Source organism: Nyctereutes procyonoides, unplaced genomic scaffold (genome assembly GCF_905146905.1).
Source record: "Nyctereutes procyonoides isolate TBG_1078 unplaced genomic scaffold, NYPRO_anot_genome, whole genome shotgun sequence".
In the NCBI taxonomy this organism is placed as follows: Eukaryota; Metazoa; Chordata; class Mammalia; order Carnivora; family Canidae; genus Nyctereutes; species Nyctereutes procyonoides.
In genome coordinates this window covers 25,817,598-25,844,379 of record NW_026575048.1, presented here as the reverse complement: position 1 = coordinate 25,844,379, position 26,782 = coordinate 25,817,598, and the positions used below count along the sequence as shown (strand labels likewise).

Below are 26,782 nucleotides of genomic sequence, written 5' to 3'. Positions count from 1 at the left end.
AATGGATGTAGATGGCCAGGAAGCCATCGTATAGTAGCTAAAATGATACCTTAGACTCCTTAATTTATAGAGCTGATTTGCTTTAGTTGTACAAAGCTAGAATTCTTAAGCAGTTCAATTTTTGTGAAATCTTTTAAAAGACAATTGTATATTGTACTGTATGTTACCTAATTTAAATTAAAAAAAAAAAAAGCCGGTTGTGCTTCTAAAAGTGTCTTTGGATGCTTGTTCCTCTGCATTTCTACAGAGGTTATGTACTGTGCAGGATTTTTAGGCCTAGTCTGAAAATGAAACCAAAATTTATAAAAGTTTCTAAAGGATAAGAGTTCTAAACCCCAAATAGCCAAAATAAACATGAAATTTTAAAATATAATCCTCTATAACAGATGATACAAGTTATTACTGTATCTAACCATAACTCTGCAAAGTCATCTATATATGTAACCACACATGTATATTTACACATATGCCTATAGAATCCAACCAAATTATGTGTAACACAACGTAGCCACAGCAGAATTTTTTGCTGAAATGATCTTACAGTGTAGCTGAAGAAGGCATTTCTCCTGGCAATATGTCATTGAAACTTGATTACCCATGCCCTCCCAGAAATTCTGAAGGCTACCCCTGCAGAAAATAAAAATTTGTGATTAGTTTTGTGATCTAACTGGATCTGAAAACACGAGGAGCCAGTGATCATGAGAGAGTATAACACTAGTACTCCATGATACTCGGTGATTAAAGAATTTCTTAAATTATCACAAGTGGGAACTTAGAATAAAGCACCTACCTAATGTAAGGCTTCTGTGAATTAAATGATAGAACACTGAGGATACCAGACTGGGAGGTAAGTTGGCTGCTTCTAAGTTCACTGAACAGCTCAAAGAAAGAAAATGGCATTCAGTATTTTAAATCTTCAAGGTCAGAGAACCAAGGAATTTCTATGATTGCCTAAAAGGAATTTCTCTTCCCTTGTAGCTGCCAAGCTAGTATAGCCCAAACTCAGATGTAGATGATTGCTGAATGACAACATAGGACAAACTCAGTTTCATGAGGCCTATATGCAAGTGAAGGCGTTTGACTGGGTGAATCAAATGTTTTAGTCATTCATTTTTCTTCCTCTATTGCCTTTTAGTTATATATCACTTTATTATTTTTGAGTGACTGCTCTGGCGCTAATCATGCACACCTTCAATGTGTGAAAGTTCATTTAAAGTTAATATTGCATCATGTCACCTTTCTCCCATCACAGACAGCTCAGTCAATCCCTTCCTAAATTTCTGTTCCACAGAAACAATGAAAGAGAAACAAATGATTGCTGTTGTTTTCAGCCACTATGTTTTGATGTGGTTTGCTTCACAGCAATAGTGACCACAGTGGTTGTTTAAAACATGAGGGTTACTCTAGTGCCACTTACCTTATAGTGGTCAGGAAAAGAGGGCACTGAGCATGGAAGAGAAAGACTCAAGACTCTAAATAAGGACATTTGGGGTGAGTCAGATAAGGGAAGTCCTCAAAGCTTACCTAGTCTCCCATGCCAGCAAGGCAATCCTCCCCTGTGAAGACTCATGCTACTTTGCTGAAAGCCAGTAGAATGACTGCACCTCAGGAAGGTACCCTGCGAGAGAATGCCAATTGTCCTCAGACATGGGCCCTTTCCATCCCTTATTGCCTCCACACATGTAGGCAGACACAATGAGAACTGCAAGACTTCATTACTTTCTAAAGCAAAAATCTTGGACCTTGTGGAAAAAGACTCTAAGGGTGAAGGACTACAAACTGTGGATCACAATTTTAATCAATTTAGGTACTCATCAGAAATTTTTTTATTCACAGGACTAACTCAAGCAGCTGACGATGGTTCTAAATTATTTGCTCAATTACCTGACTAAAACCTGGACTCAAATGTGGCCAAAACTAATTGGAGATGCCAGAAATTCCTTGGTGTGATGTGGAGGAAAGACTCCAACAACTTAGGAAGAAAAGGCTGTTGTGAATTTATTATTTACAACCTGTTCATCCATCCCAGTGACCTCCGAGAGGACCCAGGGGATATTCCTCTCATCTTGGCTTTGAGGAATACATTTTATATGGGAGTATTAGCATTTCTGAAAAGTGCTATTATATAGTAGATGTCCTGTGTAAGCTGGGGGAAAAACTTGGAGGTCCTTCCATTGAAATGAGCTTCCCGATTATTCAGTGGGGATTATTAGAATTCAAAATAATAGAGACTAGCTGATAGCACTTAACCCCTAGAAGCAAGATGAGCAGTTATTTGCAATAATCACAACCAGACTAATAATTAAAATAGTGCAATGAGAATGGATCTTAGGTAGTGGCTGATGACCAGGAAGCTTTAGGACCAAATTATATATACAGCCAACTAAGTCCAAATTTGATCTATATAACATAAAAAAAAAATCTAGGTTTGGAGAACAGATGTCTAACCTGATATACCATTCTAAAACACTGTTTCTCACCCAATTCCTATCCCTGAGTCATTTCAGAGTCAGAGTCTCTTAAAAACTGGGAGGGAGGGAGGAAGAGAGGGAAGCAGGGAGGGAGAGGTGAGCCAATACTGGTGAGGAAGGACTGCACTATAACATTACTAGCATTTACCATAATTCTTCCCTTGTCCTCCCCAAAGACATAACTTTAACATTTGCCATTAACATAGATTGCTAATTCTATCCTGGGGGAAAAGAAACAGCTGTCTTCTCAGTGTTGATGAGTTCTTAGTTAATGCTAACCCTCTGGGACCCAGAACATCACTATGACGAGTCAGTGGGTATATGGAAGTCAGTCTACCCCATGGAGGCCTGGTAAGTCTTGGTGCCACCCAATGGTCACCTCCCTAGTTCCTATATGCAGAGAATTAGATATAGCCAACAATTAGCAGAGCCTTCAGTGAGTACTACCGCAGAATAAAAAGCCGAGTGAAAGCCCCTGAAACCATCTCCCCATTAAAAGAGAAAACCCAAAGCATTACCATATATCTATGTAAACTACAAAAACACACGCCGCTATCAAATTCTTGAAAGATACTGCAAAGTGTGTGTGTGTGTGTGTGTGTGTGTGTGTGTACACAGTTTAACCTACCCATTTAAACAGAGCGGAATATAGATGCGTCCTGGAATATTTCACAGATTATGATAAACTGAATATAATAGTGGCTCTAACGATATCTACTGTTCCAGACATGATCTCTTTTTTGGAGCAAATCATCACAGCCCCTGATGTATGGTAAGCAGGTATTGATACAGTAAATACCTTTTTCTCTATCCAATAACCAGACAATATCAGATGTAGTGGGCTGTCACTAGCACAGACAGAAGGATACTTTCCAATCGTGCCTCAGAATTACATGGATTTTCTAGTATAATTTAGTCTGCAGGGACCTTGATTGTCTCACCATCCCATTTGACCTCACCAATCTATGACCTTGATGACATCATGCTAATAATATTCAAGAAGCTAAGACAAGATAACTGTGCCGATGCCAACCAAAAACCAATCAGAAATGATTGTATTTCTGATAATGCAACTTGTTATAAGGAAAATGTTCAATTTACAAAAATTCATTTGATATATTACCTCTAAGGAACTCATCTATTAAATACTGCAAGATATGTAAAATAAATATTTATGTATTTATATTTTTCCTCAATGTTCTAAGAATGGTTCACTATCTCAGCCTCTTTTGAAGAAATTGTAAATTTCCCCAAATCAGAAACTCTTCTTTTAACTATGTAACATAATATATAAAATACTTTGTACCTGTTAGCAGTTTGGTCCTTTCCAAATAAGTAAGCTCCCAAGCTAAAGAGCTAAACCACTGCCTAGTCATATGTACCACTACATCAACTTGCTTCAGCGGGAAACTGTGTTTCCCAAAATCCTTTTCCCTTTGGATTTTGCATTAGAGTTGATCAGAGGGGCATTTGTTTAGGATCTGAAAGGCAGAAAGTAAAGCACCAACCTTTCCTCTTTTTGGGAGGTAGTCATGATTAAATACAGTGTCACACAATACAGTGTCATACAGAGATGTCCTGCAGATCCCAGCTTGTACTTCTGACTGTGGATCCTGCCAACCAACAGCAGCCCCAGGACCACCATCAGACATTTCACTGGGAACCCGCAGGGCTGGCAGCTACATCCAGACAACAGCTTTCCACAGATCTCTCCATGAGTTCCCTCCTTCACGCTCCCATTTCAATGGCTGGAAGTACTTGGTCTCTCAGATCCCTTGGTAAGTTCTGACTTACCCCTTGTGCCAAAGCTTCAAGTGGACTGGTAAATAAATGAGTTTCTCTCTGATCCTTCTATTTCCTCTTCCATATCTTCATCTCTCCAGCATTTCCCACATTTATGTAAGATCTAATTTCTTATTAGTAAGCTTCTTTATGACATCCCAAAACTACTCAAAGCAATTCTGCCTCCATAAACCCTGAATGATACAATTTTTCTTCATTTTTTGCCTTTTAAACTCCTTATGTGTCCTCCTATTTGATAGTGATTTACAGATTAGTCTTTATCCAATGTGCATTAAATGCATTCTCTTAATATATATAGTAAATCTGAGAGGTAGGTATTACTATGTCTATTTTTAATACAAAGAAATAAAAGTTTGGATTCCTTGGTCAACTGGTCATCCTCAAACAAAGAAATAATAAGTTGAAAAATGGGACCTTAATTTCAGGTTCCCACCTTTTCCTATATTCCACAGGTGGGCATCAGCAAAACTGGTGGTCTAAAGAACCTCTGAAAATTCCCTACTCCCTAAAAGCAATGAGAAAACTGGAAAGAAGTATTAGAATCAACTTTTTCACAATTCTGGAAATTAACCAAAAACTTGAAATAATCCAGAGAAATGGATATCTTGGTAAGAACAATAAGCTTTGTGTAATTTTAACTTGCACCATTCCTATTCCATCTTCTCCAACTCTGTAGTAGCCTTGGAAATCAACAGCAGGCAATCGTATGATTAGAGGCCTACTAGCCATCAGGGGGCACAGAGTGGGCTTAAAGCTCCTCTAAAGGCTCATTCCCCAAAAACTGTCATTACCTGAGCAGGCTGGTGGTTCCCTGGAAGGGTCCACTTGCAAAGACTGTCTGTATTGAACTTACTCTGAGTTTGCCCTGTGAAAAGCCTTTGCCAAAAACAATTCAACTGGTTAATTTTGTAGCTGTCTGAAGTGGTAAATAATATGTGGGGCAAACAATATGCTAACCAAAAAACCTAAAAGTGAAAAAAGGAAATGAGATACACAAAAGGGCTTTCAAAGACTGCAACATATTTGTAGGAATCCAGAAGGCCGTGCATGTGTGGGGCGCTGCACTTGCTCAGGAAAGACACGCGAGGAGGCCCTATGCTCTCACCTCAGGCTGACCTCGAGGCTTTGCAAAAGCAGTCAGTGAAAGCTAAGGCAAGGTGATTAACTGCCTGCCTTGGAGTCGGAAGCATGCTCCAACACAAATACACACACACACACACACACACACACACACACACACACACACCACCAGCAGCAGATACTCCAACACAGACATACATACATACACACACACACACAGCCCATCAGCAGACTAGGAGACTTGTTGATTCAGGCATTCAAGAAATTTCCTGTCCAATCATTAGCTGACCATTAAGCTAACCAATCTGACCAGTGGCTGCTCAGGACAAAGAATACACATTTTACAGAATTAGTCAAGAAATGTCATTAAACAAAAAAAGATCACAAACACCAATAACTTGATTTCCAGAGTTGCCACATTATTTAAAATGTCCAATCTCAACAACAAATGACAAAAATATGCAAAGAAACAAGGACGTATGGCCATTACATAAGAAAAAAGCAATCAATAGGAACTGTCACTGAGGATGCCCAAATGATGGGACTTCATAGACACTTAAAACATGCGATTTTAAGTGATCCCTATTATAAAGACTAAGAAAATAACACACACACACACACACACACACACACAAAAGTAGTGGACACTGGCAGGCTCAGTAGAGCATGCAACTCTTGACTTTGGAGTTGTGAGTTCAAGCCCCATATGTGATGTAAAGATTGCTTAAAAATAAAATCTAAAAAAAAAAAAAGTAAATATGACAAGGGAATTAAAGTGGCACACTAGAAAATATCCATTTAGCCCCAAAGAAGACAGTAGTAGGGAAAGAGAAAAGACATAAGACCTATAGAAAATAACAAAATGACTAATATGCATCCTACATTATCAGTAATTAAATTAAATGTAAAAGGATTAAACACTGCAATCAAAGGCAGGGATTGGTAGAAAGGATTAAAAAAATGATCCAACTAAATGCTATCCACAAGAGACACACTTTAGATTCAGACACACAAAAACACTGAAAATAAAAAATAAAAGAAAAAGAAAGATACATCATGTACACAGTGACCAAAAAAGAGCTGGAGTGGCTAAGTTGATATCAGACAAAATTCACCTTAAAAATTGTTAATAGGACAAAGAAAGGATATTTTAATGATAAACATTCAATCCATCAAGAAGACATAATTGTATCTTCACCTAATAATGGAGCCCCAAATTACATGAAGCAAAAACTGACAGATCTAAAGAGAGAATATACAATTCATCAATAACATTTGAAGACTTCACTTTCCAACTTTTGATAACAGATACAACTATACAGAAGAAAGAAATAGAAGACAAACAATGCTACAAACCACCTATGCGTGAAAGACATCTAAAGAACATTTTACCCAACAGCAGCAGAATACACACACAGAACATTCTCCAGTATACACTACATGGTAGGCTGTAAAACAAGTCTCAATACATTTGAAAGGACTGAAGTCATACAAAGTAATTTTCTCCCAACTACAATGGGATGAAATTAGAAATCAGTAACAAAAAACGAAATTTAGGATATTTACAAATTCATGGAAATTAAATAACACAGTCTTAAATAACCATTAAGTCAAAAAGGAAACCACTGGAAAATTAAAAACACTTTGAGATAAATGAAAACAATATAATATGCCAAAACCTACAGGATACAGTAAAAATTATAGCCGTAAATGCAGAAAAGATCTCAAAGTAATCATCTTATCTCTCACCATAAGAAATGGGGGGGGGGGGAGTAAAAACCCAAAAAAAGCAGAAGGAAGGAAATAATAAAGATTGGTGTAAATAAATGAAATAGAGAAACAAACCCCAAAAGTTGGTTCTTTAGATTCAAATTACTAAAATCATAAATGAAAGATGAGAAGTTATTACCAATCTTACGGAAATAAAAAGGAATATAAGGGAGTACCATACTCCACAGGTATCCTATACAAAAAATAGGATCCAAGATTCAGAACATCAAGCCATACCCTTTAAACACTTGCATGACCTAAAACTACCATTCTACAAAAATTTATTCTACTGCACTGTGGTATATAGGCAGTGAAGATCATCAGAGTTCAAAGACATATAACACATAGTGCTGGCAACCTTTCAAAGAAGACAAATATACAAACGAATGATTAAATAATAATCAGGAAAACCTTCACATTTGGAAATGCTAAGGTAATGAGGATTTCAAATACTTCTTTGACCGATTCATATCTATCTAGACTCTTACAAGAATGAGGAACATAGGGAGTGGGTGGTATGCAACTTCTTGTTACCAAACAACATCAATTCTGGGTACTTGATGAACTGGAACACAGGTCTGCAGAGCCAGAATGGGCAGCTTCCTGAAGAAGCTAAGAAACACAAGGGCAGTGATTTTGCTTCGTCTGAACCGGCCTCTTCTTTTCTCAAATTCCTATCCCACATTTTTCTGTTAGATACGTGAGTTCTTTCTCCTTGACATCTTATACCTCTTCATCCTGCCAAAAGAATTATCTTTCCCAAGGGCAAAGCTTGTAGGCAATATATTTTCTTTCTTCAATTAGTCACCCTGCATTCCTCACTCTTCTTCCTCACTCTCTCCAAAATGCTCTATTTGCTCCTCCCCGCTCCACTTAGCCACTCAATTTACATAATTTATTATCAATCAAAGAACTATAAAAGATATGCCCGGTGAACAAAAATAAAGTACAAGGGCTTATAATATCCCTTTTGCACTATCAAAATGTGGGTGGCCAGAAATCACAGAATGCAAAAGCTTTGGTATTTCTGGCTCTCAGCTGCTACTTCCCTATGGGAAAATACAGATGCACATTTTTATAGAATACAAGAAACTTGTCGTCCTAATATCTATTATAAAGGATAAAATAGGGTGCCTGAATGGCTCAGTCAGTTAAGTGTCTGACTCTTGATTTCTGCTCAGGTCTTCATCTCACGGTAGTGAGTTTGGGCCCCATGCTGGACTCCATGCTGGGCCTACTTGAAAAAAAAGGAAAAGAATAAAACTACATTCCCAAACACAAAAAGGCATACTTAAATGGGCAACTGGCTACAATTAAAGTGGGCTGCTCGCAAGAATCCTGTCAGCTGCAAACCCCAAAGACGATTCCTCTACCCAAATATACATACGTATATCTAGGTTGTTACAACAATCTGTTTTATTCTGTAACTGCAAACAACTAATTATTATTCTTAATACAATTTTGTGGCAATAATGACAAATGGTGAATCTCAGTATAAAAATGACGTCAGCTGAGGCTTAAGAAGAACCTACAGTTATGGCAGAAATAATGCTCCACATCCTGATCCTGGCACTAGTAACCTGCACTGCTTAGAGCAAGGGTCTCACACTCAAATGCCCAGAGATTCTGGCCAAGTATTGAGAATGAATGAAGCAGATTGAGGAGGGAGCCCATAAAAGGAGCCACTGCTGAATTCCAGCCAGTCAGTGCAATAATGCGGGAGTCTGGCCTAGTGTGTCCACACTGTTTGATTCTTTAAGAGAAGCCAAACAAAATACTTCTTGTAATGTCAAATTTAGACTATTGAGCTTCCACCCTGGGACATCTGGGTGGCTCAGCGATTGAGCATCTGCCTTTGGCTCAGGGCATGATCCCAGGATCCAGGATCGAGTCCCATATCAGGCTCCCTGTGAGGAGCCTGCTTCTCTCTCTACCTGTGTCTCTTCCTCTCTCTTTGTCTCCCATGAATAAATCAATAAACCTTAAAAAAAAAAAAAACCTCCCCCCTACAGTGGACATCAACTGCGCTTCTTCTTGCCCAGCATCCCTGCAAGATCTCAGGTGCCTTTAGTCAGAAAGGCAGTTCAAACACTTATCTTTCTTTTGTACCTCATCCATAAGAACTAGATGTGAAATGTACCTTGCTTTTTGTAAGCCCTAAACTAATGCTTCTGTTCTTTCTCAACTCCCTCTTTTGGGAAACCAGATTAGAAAGTGAGATGGAAGAAGGAGGAAGTGAACAGAAACAGCTTCTAGGAACATTAAAAATCACGTTGGTCAACTGTGTACAGTTTTTCCAACAGAAGAACTGCTGTTGTCAACAGCTGAGTGATTACGTAACTCAGCCAGGAGGACAGGAGAGAGTGAGATCAAAGGGGAAAATACCTGATTATTACAAAGTTATAGTTAAGTTTTTCCACATTGGCTAATTTCAACCAAACATCAGTTGTTGGGTTTTTTTCTTTTTTCTCATGAAAGTGTGTAAAATCATAGGAGGAGATCCTAGAGATCTCAGAGAAGTCTGTACAAGATACAAACTAAGTACATTACTGCTTTAGAGAAAGCAGAGGAGAAATATTTAGCTCTCAATATGATGGCTAAGGAGAATTTGGAATCTGTATATAACTCCACCTTAGCACCTGGTTCTATTATACGAAAATATTCTACTCGTGTGCATCTGTACTATCAGACTATAAGCTCCTTGGAAGTAAGTTCTGTCTCTCACTCCTCTTTGGTATACCAGCACCCAACAGGTATTCTATAAATGTTGGAAAAATTCAACTGAAACTCACACTAAAGTCACAAAGGGCTACTAGTGTTTTTCTAAGGGTCTTCAGATTCTAAATGAAGACAAAAAGGTTCTTCCCAGTGGGAACACAGGGAGAACTCCTTCAGGGAACATGATCCGGCTGACGTCAATATTGAGAATGACTAAATTAGGACATATCTAACAACAAGTTAGTTCTAGTGAGCAGAGAGGTCATACAACAGAATCTGAATTTCATAGCCCTTATCACCCAAGTAGTCACACCTAGGAAATGATGCTTGCTGAGACTAAAACACTGAGAAATGAAACCGATGGCCCCATTGGAGCTTCTCATATCTGATGAAGGATATGGGTAAAAGCAAAGTTCAATCTCTGGTGAAAAGGGAAATAAAACAGTTCAGGAAAACCATCTTCCGTCAGAGGAATTGTCAAAATTCCTTGTTGGCTGTGATTTCTGCCTTGATTTTGTGAATCAGCAAAAGGCATTAATAATCAGAATGGGTGACAAGGGTGCCCTGGCCCTCATCTGACATGACATCTGGTCAGTACAGAGGGACTGTGAATTAGCAGAGCAGCAACTGTCCTGGCAAAGAATGAAGAGAGGAAATGAGCTCTAGACTCAGATATGGTACTAACTATAAAGAGTGTCTTTGAGGACTACAGAAATGACAGCGTTGGGCTTAACAGCTAGAGGATTGTCCCAAGGGGATGGAAAATAGGCAAGCTAATATTTTAAGGTCACACTAATATATTTTAAGTGTGAGTGTATGCACCCAACTCAAACAACTTTGGGCATAGTTTATCCCAATCTTCTCCCCAGGAGCAGAGTGAAAAGGGATTCTGATGTTCACTATGATAGAGGCTGGCTCTCAAAGACGGGGAAAAGAGGGATGCCTGGATGGTTCAGTGGGTTAAGCATCTGACTCTTGATTTCAGCTAAGGGCCTGAGATCCGGCCCCACACTGGGCGTGGATCCTGCTTAAGATTCTCTCTCCCGTCTCCCAGCAGAAAGGCAGTTTGCTCCTGGTCTAAATTCTTGTCCTATGAACAGTGCCAGAGAGGTGAAAAGTGCAGGACACTTCCTTCTAACCCAGTGGGTCATCCCCAGTGAGACTTCTTCTGGTGTGGTGGTGCCTAGTCCTAGTCACACTCACTGAGCCAAGCACTCACTAATTGCTTTTTACATTTATGTGTGTGACACCATGCTTTGGCCTGATTTTCCAAAGGGAACTTGCCTGCATAAATACTCCAGGTCCAAGATAAAACAGAATAATTAAAAACAGGCCTAGTTATCCAATTAGCTGCTCATCTCCTATTTGCATTACCAAGTTACATAGTATATTCAGTTATTTTGCCTAATTTTCTCATTCATGTGGGCACAGCAACAAGTTTTGGCTTACAAATTAAACATCTAATTTCTTTCTTTTTTAAAAAAATTTTTATTTACTTATTTTAGAGAGAGAGAGAGAGAGCACAAGTGGGAGAGGCAGAGGGAGGGGGAGGAGACTCTATACTGAGCACGGAGCCTAATGCTGGGCTTCATCTAACAGCCATGAGAGGGCTGCCCCTGTGGCGCAGCGGTTTAGCGCCGCCTGCAACCTGGGGTGTGATCCTGGAGGCCCAGGATCGAGTCCCGCGTCGGGCTCCCTGCATGGAGCCTGCTTCTCCCTCTGCCTGTGTCTCTGCCTCTCTCTCTCTCTGTGTCTCTATGAATAAATATATAAAAATCTTTAAAAAAAAAATAACAGCCATGAGATCACAACCTGAGCTGAAACCCAGAGTCCACAGCTCAAATGACTGTGCCACCTAGGCACTCCTCAAACATCTAATTTCCATGGGATTAACAGTAACCCCACTGAGAGGCAGGTATGGAGAAAGGAGTATGGGTTTAAGAGAAAAGGAAAGTCTAAGTACAGATTTCAAAATATGTCACTTACTAAGGCTAATCAAAAAACACTTCATACTTTGTACATTGTTAAAGAGATTATTAGATTAAAATGGGAGGGGAGAGATCTCAATCTGTTTTTAGAGAGAGGATATATGACAGGAGTTGGAGAAGTTTCTTTCTCCACATATAAAGTCCAAAGGGAGTATCGACTTGGAGATCTGCTTCAATGTAATAACTATTTATAACAAAAGGCTACAAGTCATTCATTTATCAAATATTTTGAAGTCTTACCATGTGCCAGGCCTATGATAGGTATATTGGGGAGGCCTCTATGAATACTATAAACATAAGTCTGGTTCTAAATAGCTTACAGTTTCGCAAGTGAAGTAAACCAGCAAATGGGATATGAGAGTAATGTTAGAGGCCACAGGAGCACAGGGAACACCCCAAATCTGGGAAGGAAGTAGCAGAGAAGGGTCACTGTGGAAAGTAATTGCCAAGGAGAAAGCTGAAGAAAATAGGAGTGAGCTGCAGGAGGACAAGTTATAAAAAGACAATAGCACATACAAAGGTCCTGATGTGAAACAATGTTGCAAAGTCTAGAAATTACAAAGTAGTTTCATCCTGGTGGAACTTTGAGCACAACCTCAATGAGCAAGTACAAAGGGGGATGGAGCAGAGATAAAAGAGGAAGGGGGATAATGCAGTTATTAGTAAGTCAGCAGGAGTAATATGAAGTAGTCTGTAAACCATACATGCTGAAGAGCTCCTACTTAATCCTGGAAACAAAGGGGAAGTTACTGAAGAGTGGGAATGATCTGATCAGATTTCTTTTCAGGAAGATGCACTCTGTTTGCAATGTGGGAAAAGAGTTTGAGGAATCTTTTACATAATATAAAGAAACTATTTTAGAAGAAACCTTTCTTGGGGACCCTAGGTGGCTCAATTGGTGGAATGTCTGACTCAGGTCGTGATCTAGGGTTCCTGGGATTGAGCTCTGAGGAGGGCTTCAAACTCATCAGGAAGTCAGTTTGAGGATTCTCTCTCCCCACCTCTCCCTCGGCCCCTCCCCCCAACTTGCACCCGCTTTCTGTCTGAAATAAACAAATCTTTTTTTAAAAAAGGAAAGAAACCTTCACCTCACCCCCTAAAAAACCCAAACCAACTGCTAGAAGAATCTCAGCTGTTTTAGAAATAAAACATTTACTTGTAAATTAAAGGAAAACTTTTTAAGAGCCTATGGCTATAATGATCTGCAAATACAGCAAAATAAAAGATAAGGCTGTATAATCTCAGGTAAATCTTGTCTGCTAGGAACAAGAGAAAAAAAAGAGAGGTTCTAACCCTTACCATTCTACTCCTTTACGCCTACTTTCTGCAGGCAGTTTGTACCAGCTCAATCTTTACTTTTCATTTAGGGACCAAATTTGTGCACCAAAATAAGAATTTGTCCATAGGCTTGGGGGAAACTGTTACAAGTGTGCCAGATAACTTTTAAAAACTAAATGCTAACAGATGAGAACCAGTTCTGATCCCAAGGTCAAGAAAAATTAAGCTATTTTGCCAATGGCCATTAAATAATGAGAATTTCTTTAAGTAGTGTCTAAATTAGAAAGTCTGAGACCCTACAATAATAGGGTGCAAGCACCAGCACACAATAATTAGAATTAGATACTTACTCGAATTTGCCTTTTAAAAATAAATTATGCCATTAAGCACTAAACGCGCAGATTAAAATTTCACAAACTTCTAGTTAAATAGAATGTGGTGACAACTACTGGCATATGACCAAATAGTAAAAGAATCTCAGCTGTTTTAGAAATAAAACATTTGCTTCCAGCTCAAAGCAAAACTTTTTAGGGTCTATGGTTAAACTGATCTGCAAATACAGCCTAAGAATAGCAGGTAAAAGAAGTCTTTTATGTGACAAAGGAAATGCTAAATCAACCTTTAACATAAAAAATTGGGGGGATGTTTGGCTGAAACTCACAAAAGACTTTAAGACAACGTAAATGACCATACATTTCTAAAAATTAAGATACGAACATTTTCTAGAATAATTAGGAATGCAAGAATTTATCACTACCATAAAACAACGTTTACAAGGTCATGTACCAATTATAAAAACAATACTACAACTACTTTGGAGGAGTCAAATTTGTTCTCTGAAAGGTATAGATTTCTTATCTTTTTCTTCTGCAATCAGAGAAAGTCTCTGCTTTCCACACTTTCTAAAAATAATTACATAAACTTAGTATTTTAAAACATGCTTGGGAGCTTGTGATCCAACATCTTGATTATTTCAATAATCACTATTTCCAAAACTACTGTAATTTTATATACAGTTCATTTATTTAGTGACCAATGTATAGGACTAGCATTGTGAAGAATGACACAATGGGAAAGGAAGGCATCAAACTGAATCAAGATATTCATTCACTCATTTATTTCTTTGTTAAACAGCTGAGTCCTGCTATAATGCCAGGCCAACAGACACTTAAAAAAAAATTTAAGTCCTCAAAGAAACATAGTACTATATTTCATCAAATTTGGGACACCATCAATCATAAGACTAACTCTTAACTAATAAAGAAAAAATGCTTTCAATTAAATGATGACATAATGCCTTGAATGAATCATCAGCCTCTTGTTGCTTTGATATTTTTAAAATCTATTCAGAAAAATCTGGCAATGTTTCCTGCCTTCAATAAACTGCTTGATATTTTAAATGGCAACCTTTTTTTTAAAAATATACATTTCTATACAAAATATAGCTTCATCTACTTAGGAGTGTCCTCCTTTCTTGGCTCCCATAAAGCACTTAGTTGTTTTTTGTTTTGTTTAAAGATTTTATTCATTTATTCATGAGAAACAGAAAGAGAGAGAGAGAGAGAGGCAGAGACACAGGCAGAGACACAGGCAGAGGGAGAAGCAGGCTCCATGCAGGGAGCCGGACGTGGGACTCGATGATCAGGGTCTCCAGGATCACGCCCTGGATTGAAGGCGGCACCAAACCACTGAGCCACCCAGGCTGCCCTGTATTTTTAAAGAAAAGTAAATGAAGTTGTGATGATTTCCCTAAAGGCAAATGCTGACTTCACAAATACCAAATTTACATCTCTCTACTTTGTTTCTGTCCGTTTCTGTGTGTTCAATTACTTCTTTGTTTCAATGCCAAATCATAATAAAATCTTTTTTGAAGATATTCTAAATGGTAATTAAATCTAACACATGTAGCAATGGTACCAGGTACATAATTCTATTGAAATAATGACACTAGATATAACTAAGTTTGGAGAAGCACAGGCAGTGACAACCTATCTCTAGATGGCCACCTGACAGCCAGCAATTGGAAGATGCCATCAAGTGTCAGACACCTCCCAAATTCAAAGTGAAAAAAATGTGTCTTAGAGTCACAGTAGTGATAGCAGCCAACATTCACAGAACACTTGAGGAAAGGACCATTCTATCTACTTGGCATACATTACATCATGAAAATCTGTACAGTAGGTAGATTAAGTGTCTGTAGATGCGGAAACTGAATCATGGTGGGGGCGTGGGTAACTTGCCCAATACCACAAAGCTAGCACGTGGCAAGGCTAGCATATGAATCCATGGCCCAGGCCTAGAGGCTCTGCTTTGACCAATGGCCATGTGGTCTCTCAAGCTAATAATCAATAAGCAGCTTTGTGACCTGAGGCAAATCACTAGAGACTCCTTTCCTTATTTTGAAAAGGAGGGAATTGGAACAGATGATTATGGAGTTCTTTCCTGGGATGAAAATATTACAATTCTATAATCTTCTACAGTAAAATTTTATTCTCATGCTGGTTTCTCCTTACACTAATACAATTCAAACCTTCCCTGCCATTAGTGATTAGTGAAAGGAATGTGACTTTTATTATTGATCTAAAATAAGACACACTTAGGAGGTATTTAAGAAAAAAAAAAAAGGAAGGTATTTAAGAAACAGACACACATGTACTTGTACTGCTATTTCTTTTTTTTAGGGTGATAGCAAAAGGTTGGTTATAGAAATACAAGAGCCAAAGTGTGGGTTTTACTCTGCTTGTATACTATGCTTATGAAAGAAATAGTCTTTTACAAATTTAATCCAAAATTAACATATGACTTCAATGTGTCAGTTTCAACAGATATTCACAATGCAGAACTCCTTATTCTTTAAAAATTCTGTTCATTTATGAGGGCAAAAAACAATAAATTAATAACAGACATAAATATTGCAACATTTTCCCTCTTGAGCCAATTTAAGGGTGGAATTAAATGTGCATTACACACTTGACAACTCTTCTGCCCTAAAGGAGGGTGGGGGGCCACACCCTTTGGATTTCCATCTACAGGCCCAGCCCGCTGCTCTTCTCACTCCTAGGGAACCTCTCCTCAGCCCCACAAACTCTGATCATCAGGCAACCCAGTGATGCTTAAAATAATTCCTAATATTTCATTTTGAAGCCGTCCTCAGGAGAAGAGTTAGTGAAGGAAAGAGATCAACAAACAGAGTCTTTAACACGTTCATTATTAATTTTCTCTTTTATACATATATACACATGTATACACATAATATTATTTGCCCCAACAAAAATCAGAGAAAACGTCAAAAAGATTTCTGGGGGAAAAAGCGAAAAAGAGAATTTAAGTGAACTACTAGCAAAGACAGGTTCAGAAAAACAAAGCAAGTAAGAAAGATGCCCCAAAACAAAAAGGCTCTCATCAGTACACAGCATCTTCGTATTACGTACCTTCCCATGCTGCCCAGCTCTCTCATAACAAATGACAACATCTTCCCACATTTCTAGCTTCTCAAATATTTGAAGGGCTGAACTCGTACATCCCAGCTCAAAGAGAAAACTTGCAAGTTGGCGCTAGAAGAATCAAGTTAAAATATTGAACATTTCTTTATATAAAGAGATTCCTATTTCACTTGCGGATACATCTAACCTGCCATTATAAAGGTCTGCCTACCGTAATAAATACATCATTTCTACAGCTTGACCTCAATTAGAAATTTGCAATGATGCGATTTTTACCTTTATTTTAGCAAGTTTCTTTATGGTGGGGTAAAGAATTAAAAAAACAAGACAAGGGCAGCCCCGGTGGCGCAGCGGTTTAGCGCCGCCTGCAGCCCAGGGCATGATCCTGGAGACCCTGGATCAAGTCCCACGTCAGGCTCTCTGTATGATGCCTGCTTCTCCCTCTGCCTGTGTCTCTGCCTCTCTCTCTCTTTTTGAATAAATAAAATCTTTAAAAAAAAAAAACAAACAGGACAAACTTTTCAAAACACTCAATTTACCAACTTTTCCCTAAGACCTCAGAAGAACTTAAAAGGCAAAATCAGTATTAGAGATTCCATGACAATCTCTGATTTCTAAAGATGAGATCCAATAAATCAACTTCAAAAACTCTAGTTAGAAAAAAAAAAAAAAAAAAACTCTAGTTAGAATGCCTGGTATTAAAAAGACAGGCGTTGGGCAGCCCGGGTGGCTCAGCAGTTTAGTGCTGCCTTCAGCCCAGGGTGTGATCCTGGAAACCCAAGTCCCACGTTGGGCTCCCTGCATGGAGCCTGCCTCTCCCTCTGCCTGTGCCTCTACCTCTGTCTCTCTCTATTCATGAGAGCATGAATAAATAAATAAAATCTTTAAAAAAAATTTTTTTTTAAAAAAGATAAGTGTTGGTGGTGATGTGGAAAAAAGGGAATTCACATGCACTGCTGATGGGAATGTAAATTGGTGCAGTGACCATGGAAAAGAGTATAGTATGTAGGTTCCTCAGAAAATTAAAAACAGAACTACTATATGATCCAGCAGTTCCACTTCTGGGAATTTACTAAGAACTAAAAATAAAAATTTTAATTGAAAAAATATCTCCACCCCCATGTTCATTATAGCGTTATTTACAATAACTGAGACATGGAAGTAGCCCAAGTGTTCACCAAGGGATGAATGGATAAAGGAATTGTAATGTGTGTAGACATATACACAAACACATGTGCATATAAACACACAGAATGGAATAGTACTAAGCCATAAAAAAGAATGAAATCTTGCCATCTGTGGAAATCTTGCCATAGATGGACCTGGTGGGCATTATGCTAAGTGAAATACATCAGAGAGAGAAAAACAAATACAGTATGGTCTCATATGAGGAATCTCAAGAAATGAAATTCATAGAAACAGAACAGACTGGTAGCTGCCAGAAATCAGAGGTAGTGAGGAAAATGGGTGAAGGTGGTCAAAAAATACAAACCTTCAGTTTTGTGTAAGTTCTAAGGATATAACGTCCAGCACACTGACTATAGTTAATAATACTATATTGTATATTTGAAAGATGCTAAGAAAAGAGATCCTAAAAGTTCTCATCATAAGAAAAAAAATGTAACTATATGAGGAAATGGATATTAACTAAACTCACTGTGGTGGCCATTTCACAATATACAGATGTATCAAATCTGTATATCTGTACACCTAAAACTAACACAATGGTATATGTCAGTTATATCTCAAACTGGAAAAAAAATTAAATTCAACTAAAGTAAACATATAAAAACTCTAAGGAGTCAACATAAATGGCATAAATCTATGCGTTAGTACTGGTATACTTTATTCATGAAAGTATCTCTGGGTCTTTCTCACTCAAGTTTATTTAGCTTTATTTTAACCACATTCTAAAAACGTTTACTTATTTCCCAGCCTTCGCAGATAAAAAAGGGGGCAAATTGTGGTAAGGTCCATAGGTCCATGAAGGTTAAACATATTTAAAAAATAAATATATTATGGTCTATAAGTGGTCCATTCTTTAGGAATGGAAAATACACTAGGAAGGTTTTAAAAGTGAGGCTCAGACTGTCTGCCTGGCTCATTCTAAACAGCATGTGACACTTGATCTCAGGGTCATGAATTCAAGCCCTACACTGGGCATCGAACTTACTTAAAAAAAAAAAAAAAGTAGGTGAAGTTCATGAATTAGGCATAGTTTCATATTAGTGAGAACTGTGTTGTTTTCCCATAAATATCATTTCACTACTCTTTCAAAACTCAATACATATTTAAGAGTTAAGAAGCCAATGGATATAGGGAATCTAGGTTGACAAAATAAGTAAAATGAAATATACCTTAAAGTTACAAGCTAATATATTAAAAAAATAAAGAGAATGATCTAATTCTTCTGTATGCCATGAATTTGGAGGAATTTGGCTATTTAAAGCCAAAATATTTTAAAAAAACATAGTGTATGGGAGCTGGAATAAATCTTAGTGCTCATGCAGTAAATAGTTAAATCTTTCCATTTAATAGATAAGTAAAGTGATGGCATCTAAGCTGTCATGGCTAGCTAGCAACAAAAGCTGATTCTCTTTTTTACAATAAACTACACTATTATTTTTTGATCTTTAAAAATAATACCTAAAGATATGGTCACTCCCTATAATGAAAGAAAAAATGATTTAATTTGTTATTGAAAGAGGATGTTTATCTAACTGCCTAAAGATCCTAAAATCCACAGGTTCCTAAGCAGATAAAATAAACATTTCACCTAAATTCTATTTGAACAGTATTTCATTTTCCTAACGCTTCTGCTCAGAAACAGACTGAAAGCTATGCCCTCAACATACATGTTTTGTCCTAACAGTAGCTCAGAATCTGAGATGCTTACCCACTACAAATCACACAGGACAAGGCACTTAACAAATTTCACAGATCGGGGTCAAAAACATGCCCAAAAGTTCCAGCTATTAACACCTTCTTGATAAGATAATGTAATGAGGCTTTTTATTTGCCTGTTATATTGAGACTCCTTCAATAGATAAAGTAAATTGCAACGTGTAATAAATCCTCTACCCCATGCTTAAGAATATGACAAACTCAAGGCATCTGGGTGGCTCAGTTAGTTAAGCATCTGCCTTCGGCTTAGCTCAAGTCATGATTCCAGGGTCCAGGGATGGAGCCCCACAGCAACAAGCTCCCTGCTCAGTGGGGAGCCTGCTTCTCCCTCTGCTCCTCCTATTGTTCTCTCTCAAATAGATAAATAAAAATCTTTTAAAAAATTTTTTTAAAAAGTATGACATACTCGAAATCTAACAATGGAGATTCAGCGTCATTGAATTGGTGGATTGGCAACTATAATTCTAAATCACTACCTATGTACATAATCCACAAAAGAGAGGACAGGAAGCTAACTAAGATGACAACAGTTACTAAATCATCTAGAAATTTCTGCCTGTTACCATTTGACTCTACTTAACTTCTTAGTGCCATAGCTTCCTCACCTATAAAATAGGGATATTTCACAAAATTGTTGCAATAAAGTAAGATGTGTGTAAAATGCAGAACAAAATGTATGCATCATATTAAGTATGTAGTAAAAGGTGATTATTATTATCGGGCATAATAAAAACTCAATGAAGAGATAAGGAAAGGAGGGAAACTAAAAATTGGGAAACCAGAGATCTACTTGAGGAATGGCTGTGTGATCAACATTGGAAAAGTGTAGTTAATTGCATTGGGCCTCAGTTTTATTCTCTGTAATATTAAGAAACTGGACTAGAAGCCTAAGTTGCTTTAAGTGCTAAAAATTCTACAAAATAGGGGAATCACACCCATACACAGGGGCCAGAATCTCTCTATCCCAATATGGATCTTTAGGAGCTACACTAGGTATTCTCATATCTCAGAAAAAGAAAAGTAGTCAAGGGTATCTCACCATGTAGAGCAAGAAACAAATGCTTTAAATTATTTTTGTAAATAACTTCGTTAAGAGGTTCATTCTCTAGCAGAAGGTCCTAACGGGCCTTTAAATATAAAAATTTATTTTGAAAATGAAAGCTTCTGTGGTTCTCCCACTACTTACTTTCAAGGATTCTATTTAATCTCATTTTATATTCTTTTAAAACTGTTTTAAAAGTTTAATATCACTTTAACCAAAAGAGCAATTTGAAGTAATTTTATTCTTTTCACTGAAATATTTGGAAACTCAAACATGAATGGAAAAATCACTCTTTTCTAATATATTTATCTCTCAAAAGCAAAGTATTTTCCATACCCAATGACAAACAGCAAAAAAAATACCTGAATGGCCCAGTGAGGAGGTACTTGACAGCAATAGAAAATCTTCAGACGTTCCAATACAGAGGTGGTCTTATCTTCAAATTGATCTGCAAGAGCCTTAAGAGGACATATCATAATCAGAATCTATATGTGTAATAATTTGTTAATATAAACAAGATTCTTACTGTAAAAGTTATACAAATGGACATATAAAGAATAAAGAACATAAGTCACTTTAAAAAAAAATTTTTTTTTTTTTAATTTACTCATTTGAGAGAGAGAACACAAGCAGGGAAGGGTCAGAGGGAGAAGCAGCAGACTCCTTGATGACCAGGGAGCCTGACGTTGAGCTTGATCCCAGGTCCTGGATCCTGACCTGAGCTGAAGATAGACATTTAACTGACTGAGCCACCCAGGCACCCCAACAAGTCATTTTGATAAGGTGATGAAATGGGTGAAATTTTTCTTGAATCTATTCAAACGTTTAATAAACTTTAAAATTAACCAACACTGGGACGCCTGGGTGGCTCAACAGTTGAGCGTGCCTTTGGCTCAGGTGTGATTCTGGGACCCTGGATCGAGTCCCGCATCGGGCTCCCTGTGGGGAGCCTGCTTCTCCCTCTGCCTATGTCTCTGCCTCTCTCTCTCTCTCTCTCTCGAGAAAATAAATAAATCTTAAAAAAAATAAAATTAACCAACACTTATATAAACATGTACATTAAATTAAATATACATTAAATTAAAACCTACCAAGACAATAGTTTTTTAAATTAAAATCTTAAAAAAAATTTCTGATGTCAATGCATATATTGTGGACATGTAAGAGAATGTCCTTGTATTTGAGGAGGAGGAAGTACAATAGTGGCAACTTATTTTCCAATGCTTTAGATACAAAAAAGTACTTTAGTTGCACTGTACTTAAAACTTTTCTGTATGTTTGAAATAGTTTGAAATTTTTATGAAATGAATTTGTAAAATTGAAAACCTCGAAAAAGAGTAAGAGATAGCAAGTCTAACTTCCTCAGAAGAAAGAAAACAGTGACAGTCTAACACATCCCAGTACAAACCCAAGGCAAGGAGATCAGTTTCTAAGCAGGAAAACTGCTCCTAAATTGGAGGGTTTCTATATTTTACTAGGTGGGAGATACATTTGTTAGCCTAAGAATATCCTGTAGAATGAGAAAATACTCATTACATCACTTCTTTGACAATCCAAGATGTTATTCAATCAAGTCCATCAGAACAAACTGAGACATAACCAGACTCCTAAACCATCTTGGTCAAAATATTTTTAAAGCTTTCTGGCCTTACTTCAGAGAAACTTAATAGCAAAAAGGTTGCATGCTTCTGCCCAAAGCTGTTTAGTTGTAGGAGGGAGAGAAGAAAAACTTCTGGCTGAATACATATGGTTACAATACATAAATAAAAGGTTCACTGAATTAATTCATCAAAAGGGGACAAATTTTTCCTTTTATCAGTTTTTTTCTTTCTTTAGGGAAAAAAAATAACCGCTGCCTATTTAATAATAATAATAAAAGCCAAAATCAACATCACAATATATACTTTTATGAAGTCCTAATTACATGCAAAACACTTTCTTTTCTTTTCTTTTTTTTTTTTTTAAGATTTATTTATTCATGAGAGACAGAGAGAGAAAGGTAGAGACAGAGGCAGAGAGAGAAGCAGGCTCCACATAGGGAGCCCAATGCAGGACTCTATCCCAGGATCACACCCTGAGCCAAAGGCAGACACTCAACTGCTGAGCCACCCAGCGTCCCTAAAATACTTTATTTTCAAAAAAAAGACTCATGTTACTTACTATAGGTACTGCTTCTAGCTAAAATATATCAAATGCTCAGTAAAAATTTCCTAATATATTAATGATCTGATGATCTCAGAGTATCTAAATACCTCTGATATTCTCAGATACTACCCAAAATCACAAAACCACAGGAGAGAGATCAGAAAACCAACACTTATTTGAGCTGGATACCATGAATAAGTCCCTGTACAAGTTCAGCCATACTTGATAAGAACTTGATTAGGTCATGTGTAACGATTATGACCAGAATCCTAACCTATTTTCTACTCCTGCACAGAATATATATGTCTTCCTACTTTAAGCATGACAGCCACCTAAATAAGATTTATCTACCCATAAAGTTAAGAATATTAAATTAATATAAAAAAAGGGATGACGGTGTGCTGCCTTTTTCCTCTACTGAATTCAAAGTACTCTTTACTATTTGTTAATTTACTACAAATACAGGGATATCATTTACAACACATCTCTAGATTTTTCAGAGCAAGATTTCAATAACTCATTCTGAAATGATTCCATTATATTCAAACAAACTAGAGTCTCTTATAGGCATGATAAATAATTCTATTGTATACAGATAAACTCAAGTGTTTTACAGGAAAAACCATGCTGTAAGTGAAAAGTGACCTGGGTTCTGTTCAAGGTTTATCTCCAACAAGCAAGTCGTTAAACCACAATGGTATTCATCTGTGAAATGATCTTTGCAATTCCAAAATTCGATGGTTATATGGCTTTATCAAGAATATTTAGTTTCATTTCAAGCATCTGAGGAGGTCTGTTGGTTAGTTATAGGCACCATCAGCTGAACACAAGTTTTCTTAGAGGTAAACCAAGTGCCCAGAAGTTTGGAAGACAATGGTAGGATGTTCAGTACCAGGTGATGGAACAAAAGGAAAAGAGGGGCCTCGATTAATATTGTGTATATCTGGGATCCCTGGGTGGCGCAGCGGTTTGGCGCCTGCCTTTGGCCCAGGGCGTGATCCTGGAGACCCGGGATCGAATCCCACATCAGGCTCCTTGGTCATGGAGCCTGCTTCTCCCTCTGCCTGTGTCTCTGCCTCTCTCTCTCTCTCTGTGACTATCATAAAAAAAAAAAAAAAAAAAAAAAAAAAAAAAAAACTTAAAAAAAATATTGTGTATATCTATGTGCATGAACACAAACATGAACAGTGCACTCCAGGAGAAACTGGCCCTTTGCAAGCTTTCACATACTCCCAGAAATGTAGGTAAATGGTATCTAACACAGTGTTCTACCCTTGCACCATTTTCTCTTTCCAGTTTTGAAATTCATGATTTTCACACCAGCAAGTCATAGACACTTGGTGGTAAGTTAAAATTGGTATGAGCAGGTGGTCTTTAAGGAATGATGGTAATGCCAAAAATGTTTAGGGTAATGTTTAGCAAATATACCCTAAACCATTAAGAACTGAATCACTGAGAACTGAAAGCAAGACAGTATTCTCCAGGAGGGTCACAGAAGAGATGTGGATGAATGGGAAAGACGATAAGTAGAGAGTGAGGAATAGTCTAGGGCTTGGTCCAGAGGTGGGGCAGAGTCAAGTCACAGAAAATCCAGGTATAACTGCTGGGGCACACCAATGATGACTTCATGATGCATACACTGTTATGATATAACACTGTTACCAAGTTTTAAGCCTCCCTTTTAACGTCATTTTCTCCCCAAACGCCACCTCAAAGCATCCTTTGAGAAAATCTACTTGTGCATATGGATTCCCTAACTCATGCAAAAACCACACTCAAACCTTCCTGGAACCATAGTACCACACCACAGGTCAGGAGATATTTCTATGGAATAGGGGTTAAAAGAATAAAGCCACAGAAAGCAATGATATACCCTGTCTTTTCAAGGCTCTGTTTTCAGTAGAGAAAGAATTTCCACAAAAAACGTAAAAATCAAGCCTACATTTTAAAATTAGCACATGGAGAATGATTTAGTATAGAAGAACAATTCTGAACAAGGTCTGGTATGATTTAGACTTTATTTATGCGCTCATATCTAAAAGTATGGCACACATATCTTCAAAAGAACAGAGCCAGTCCCTAAGGATCGACCTTTTCACTGAAGGCTATTCATTCTTGCCAGCGTGATATCAAAGTGTTTATCATCCTTCTGAAGAGCCAAGTAGAAATTAGCTGATAATCTAAAAGGTATGATTGATCATATGCCAAATCACCTTGCTTTGTTGTATAATCTGTGTGTGTGTGTGTGTATAAAGGAGGATTGGATTTATTATACAAATATGTACTTAATCAAATATATGCAACAGTTGGGCTGAATAGCATCCTCTGACAGGAATCTGTAGTCATTCAGCTATGATTTACAAATAGAGTAGTCAAGCTAACTGCAGCCTCAAATCCCTGGTCCAAGAAAATTTCCAATAAGATCAAGGGGAATAAGAATTAAAACCTATTACAAATAGTATGTACTGACAAAACCATTAAACCTATTGTTAGCCCAACTTTACCTCATGTATAAGAAACAGCAGTGCAGTGAAATAAAAATGACTTGTCCAAAGTCATAAAGCTATGAAAAAAATAACCCATCTGATTCCAAAGACCAAGTTGACAGCTTCATTAAAACCTTACTTTATACCTAAGTGGAAAATTATCAGAGCTATGAAACAAAAAGCTCCTTCTCAGTGGAAAAATATTCAGAACACCATAAACTGGTGTTTTCCCCCACCTAAATCCCATAACATGGAATCCGGGCATAGCCTGGTCAAGAACTTCAATGACTGCTTCCTGTTCTAGACACAGAAAAGGACTTAGTGGATGGGCTGGTAGAAACTGGGTCTACTAATGGGGGCTGGGAGAACCTAGATGTCTTTCTTTATGATTCCAGAGCAAACAGATGAACATATAAAAAGGCAGTTCTCAAGGAAGCCCAGATAGCTACCTGGGAGCATTCCCCTTAGTCATACCTGAAGTCAGCAGTTCTTTATTTGGTTTCAGGATGACTTTAAACTCTTACAAATTATTAGGAACCCCAAACACCTTTTGTTTATGTAGGCTATAATCTATCAATACTTACCGTATTAGAAATTAAAACTGAGAAATATTTAAACATTTATTAATTCATTTTAAAATAAAACAGTAGATGCATTATAATTAACATAAATAAGATGTTTTTAGGAAAAACAAGTTTTTCAAGTCTTGAAAAAAACTGACAATGTCTTACATTTTTAGGCATCTCTTTAATAAATGACATCTGGATTCCCATACCTGCTTCTACAGTCAGTATGGTATTTTGACTGAAGTTTAGGAAGAAAATTTGGCCTCATACAGCTATGTGGTTGGAAAAGGGAAGAGTATGTTAACAGCTTTTTCAGTTAACTGGCTTTTTAGCATTACCTACAACGTGCAATTTTAAATACCATCAATGAACTTTTCTTTGTTTCAGTAAAATCCACTGGTAGAAAACAAAACAAAACAAAACAAAAAAACACACACACTGATCTACCTTGAATGGATCTTTTACAGATGCCTGATTTTTTAACATCCTGCATTAGTCATTTGGAAAATAAGCAGATCTTCCACATGTTGACGTATTTAATGTAATATATTAAAATTATATGCCTTAATATCACCAACAATCTCATGAGAAAACTCTCATCCCAATACTTGAAGTATTGGGAAATTGTCAAGTTCATAGTTGCAGATGTAAGTTTCCCAAAACCCTCATTTTTTTCTTAAAACCTCAAGATTTTATCATTGGTAACAAATTATTGTCACTTATTCTCCTTGAAGTGATGAGCTCACTTCATTGTTTGTTTTTCTGAAAAAATTTCTGCCAAATACCTAAAGTTTGAATACCCCAAGTGTGTCAGTAGTTCTTTCAAGAAAAAATAATGTTCCATGAAAAGCAGACAGTTCAGCTTTTTCCTGAAACAACCACTGTATGTTAGCATGTGGCACAAGTGTTTTTTACGTACTTCCCATTTCATCACATAGGATATTAAAGAAGATACACTGTCAAGGGTAAAGACTTAATAAAATAGTATTTACTGCTTTATTAAAAGCATTCATAGGGCAGCCCTGGTGGCTCAGTGGGTTAGCGCCACCTTCAGCCCAGAGCATGATCCTGTAGACAAGTCCCACATC

The 26,782-nt window shown here is 37.3% G+C and overlaps 1 protein-coding gene across 1 annotated transcript in view; it reads right to left on the bottom strand.

Annotated features, from left to right (window-relative positions):
* Positions 1 to 26,782, bottom strand: part of TTC27 (tetratricopeptide repeat domain 27) — a 177,449-nt gene that overhangs the window by 52,243 nt on the left and 98,424 nt on the right. Inside the window, exons 11-12 of the mRNA XM_055327505.1 lie at positions 20,860 to 20,955; positions 16,540 to 16,662 (exon numbers count right to left, since the gene is read on the bottom strand). Of these exons, the coding sequence (XP_055183480.1) occupies positions 16,540 to 16,662; positions 20,860 to 20,955 (219 nt within the window). The remainder of the gene's footprint in view (positions 1 to 16,539; positions 16,663 to 20,859; positions 20,956 to 26,782) is intronic.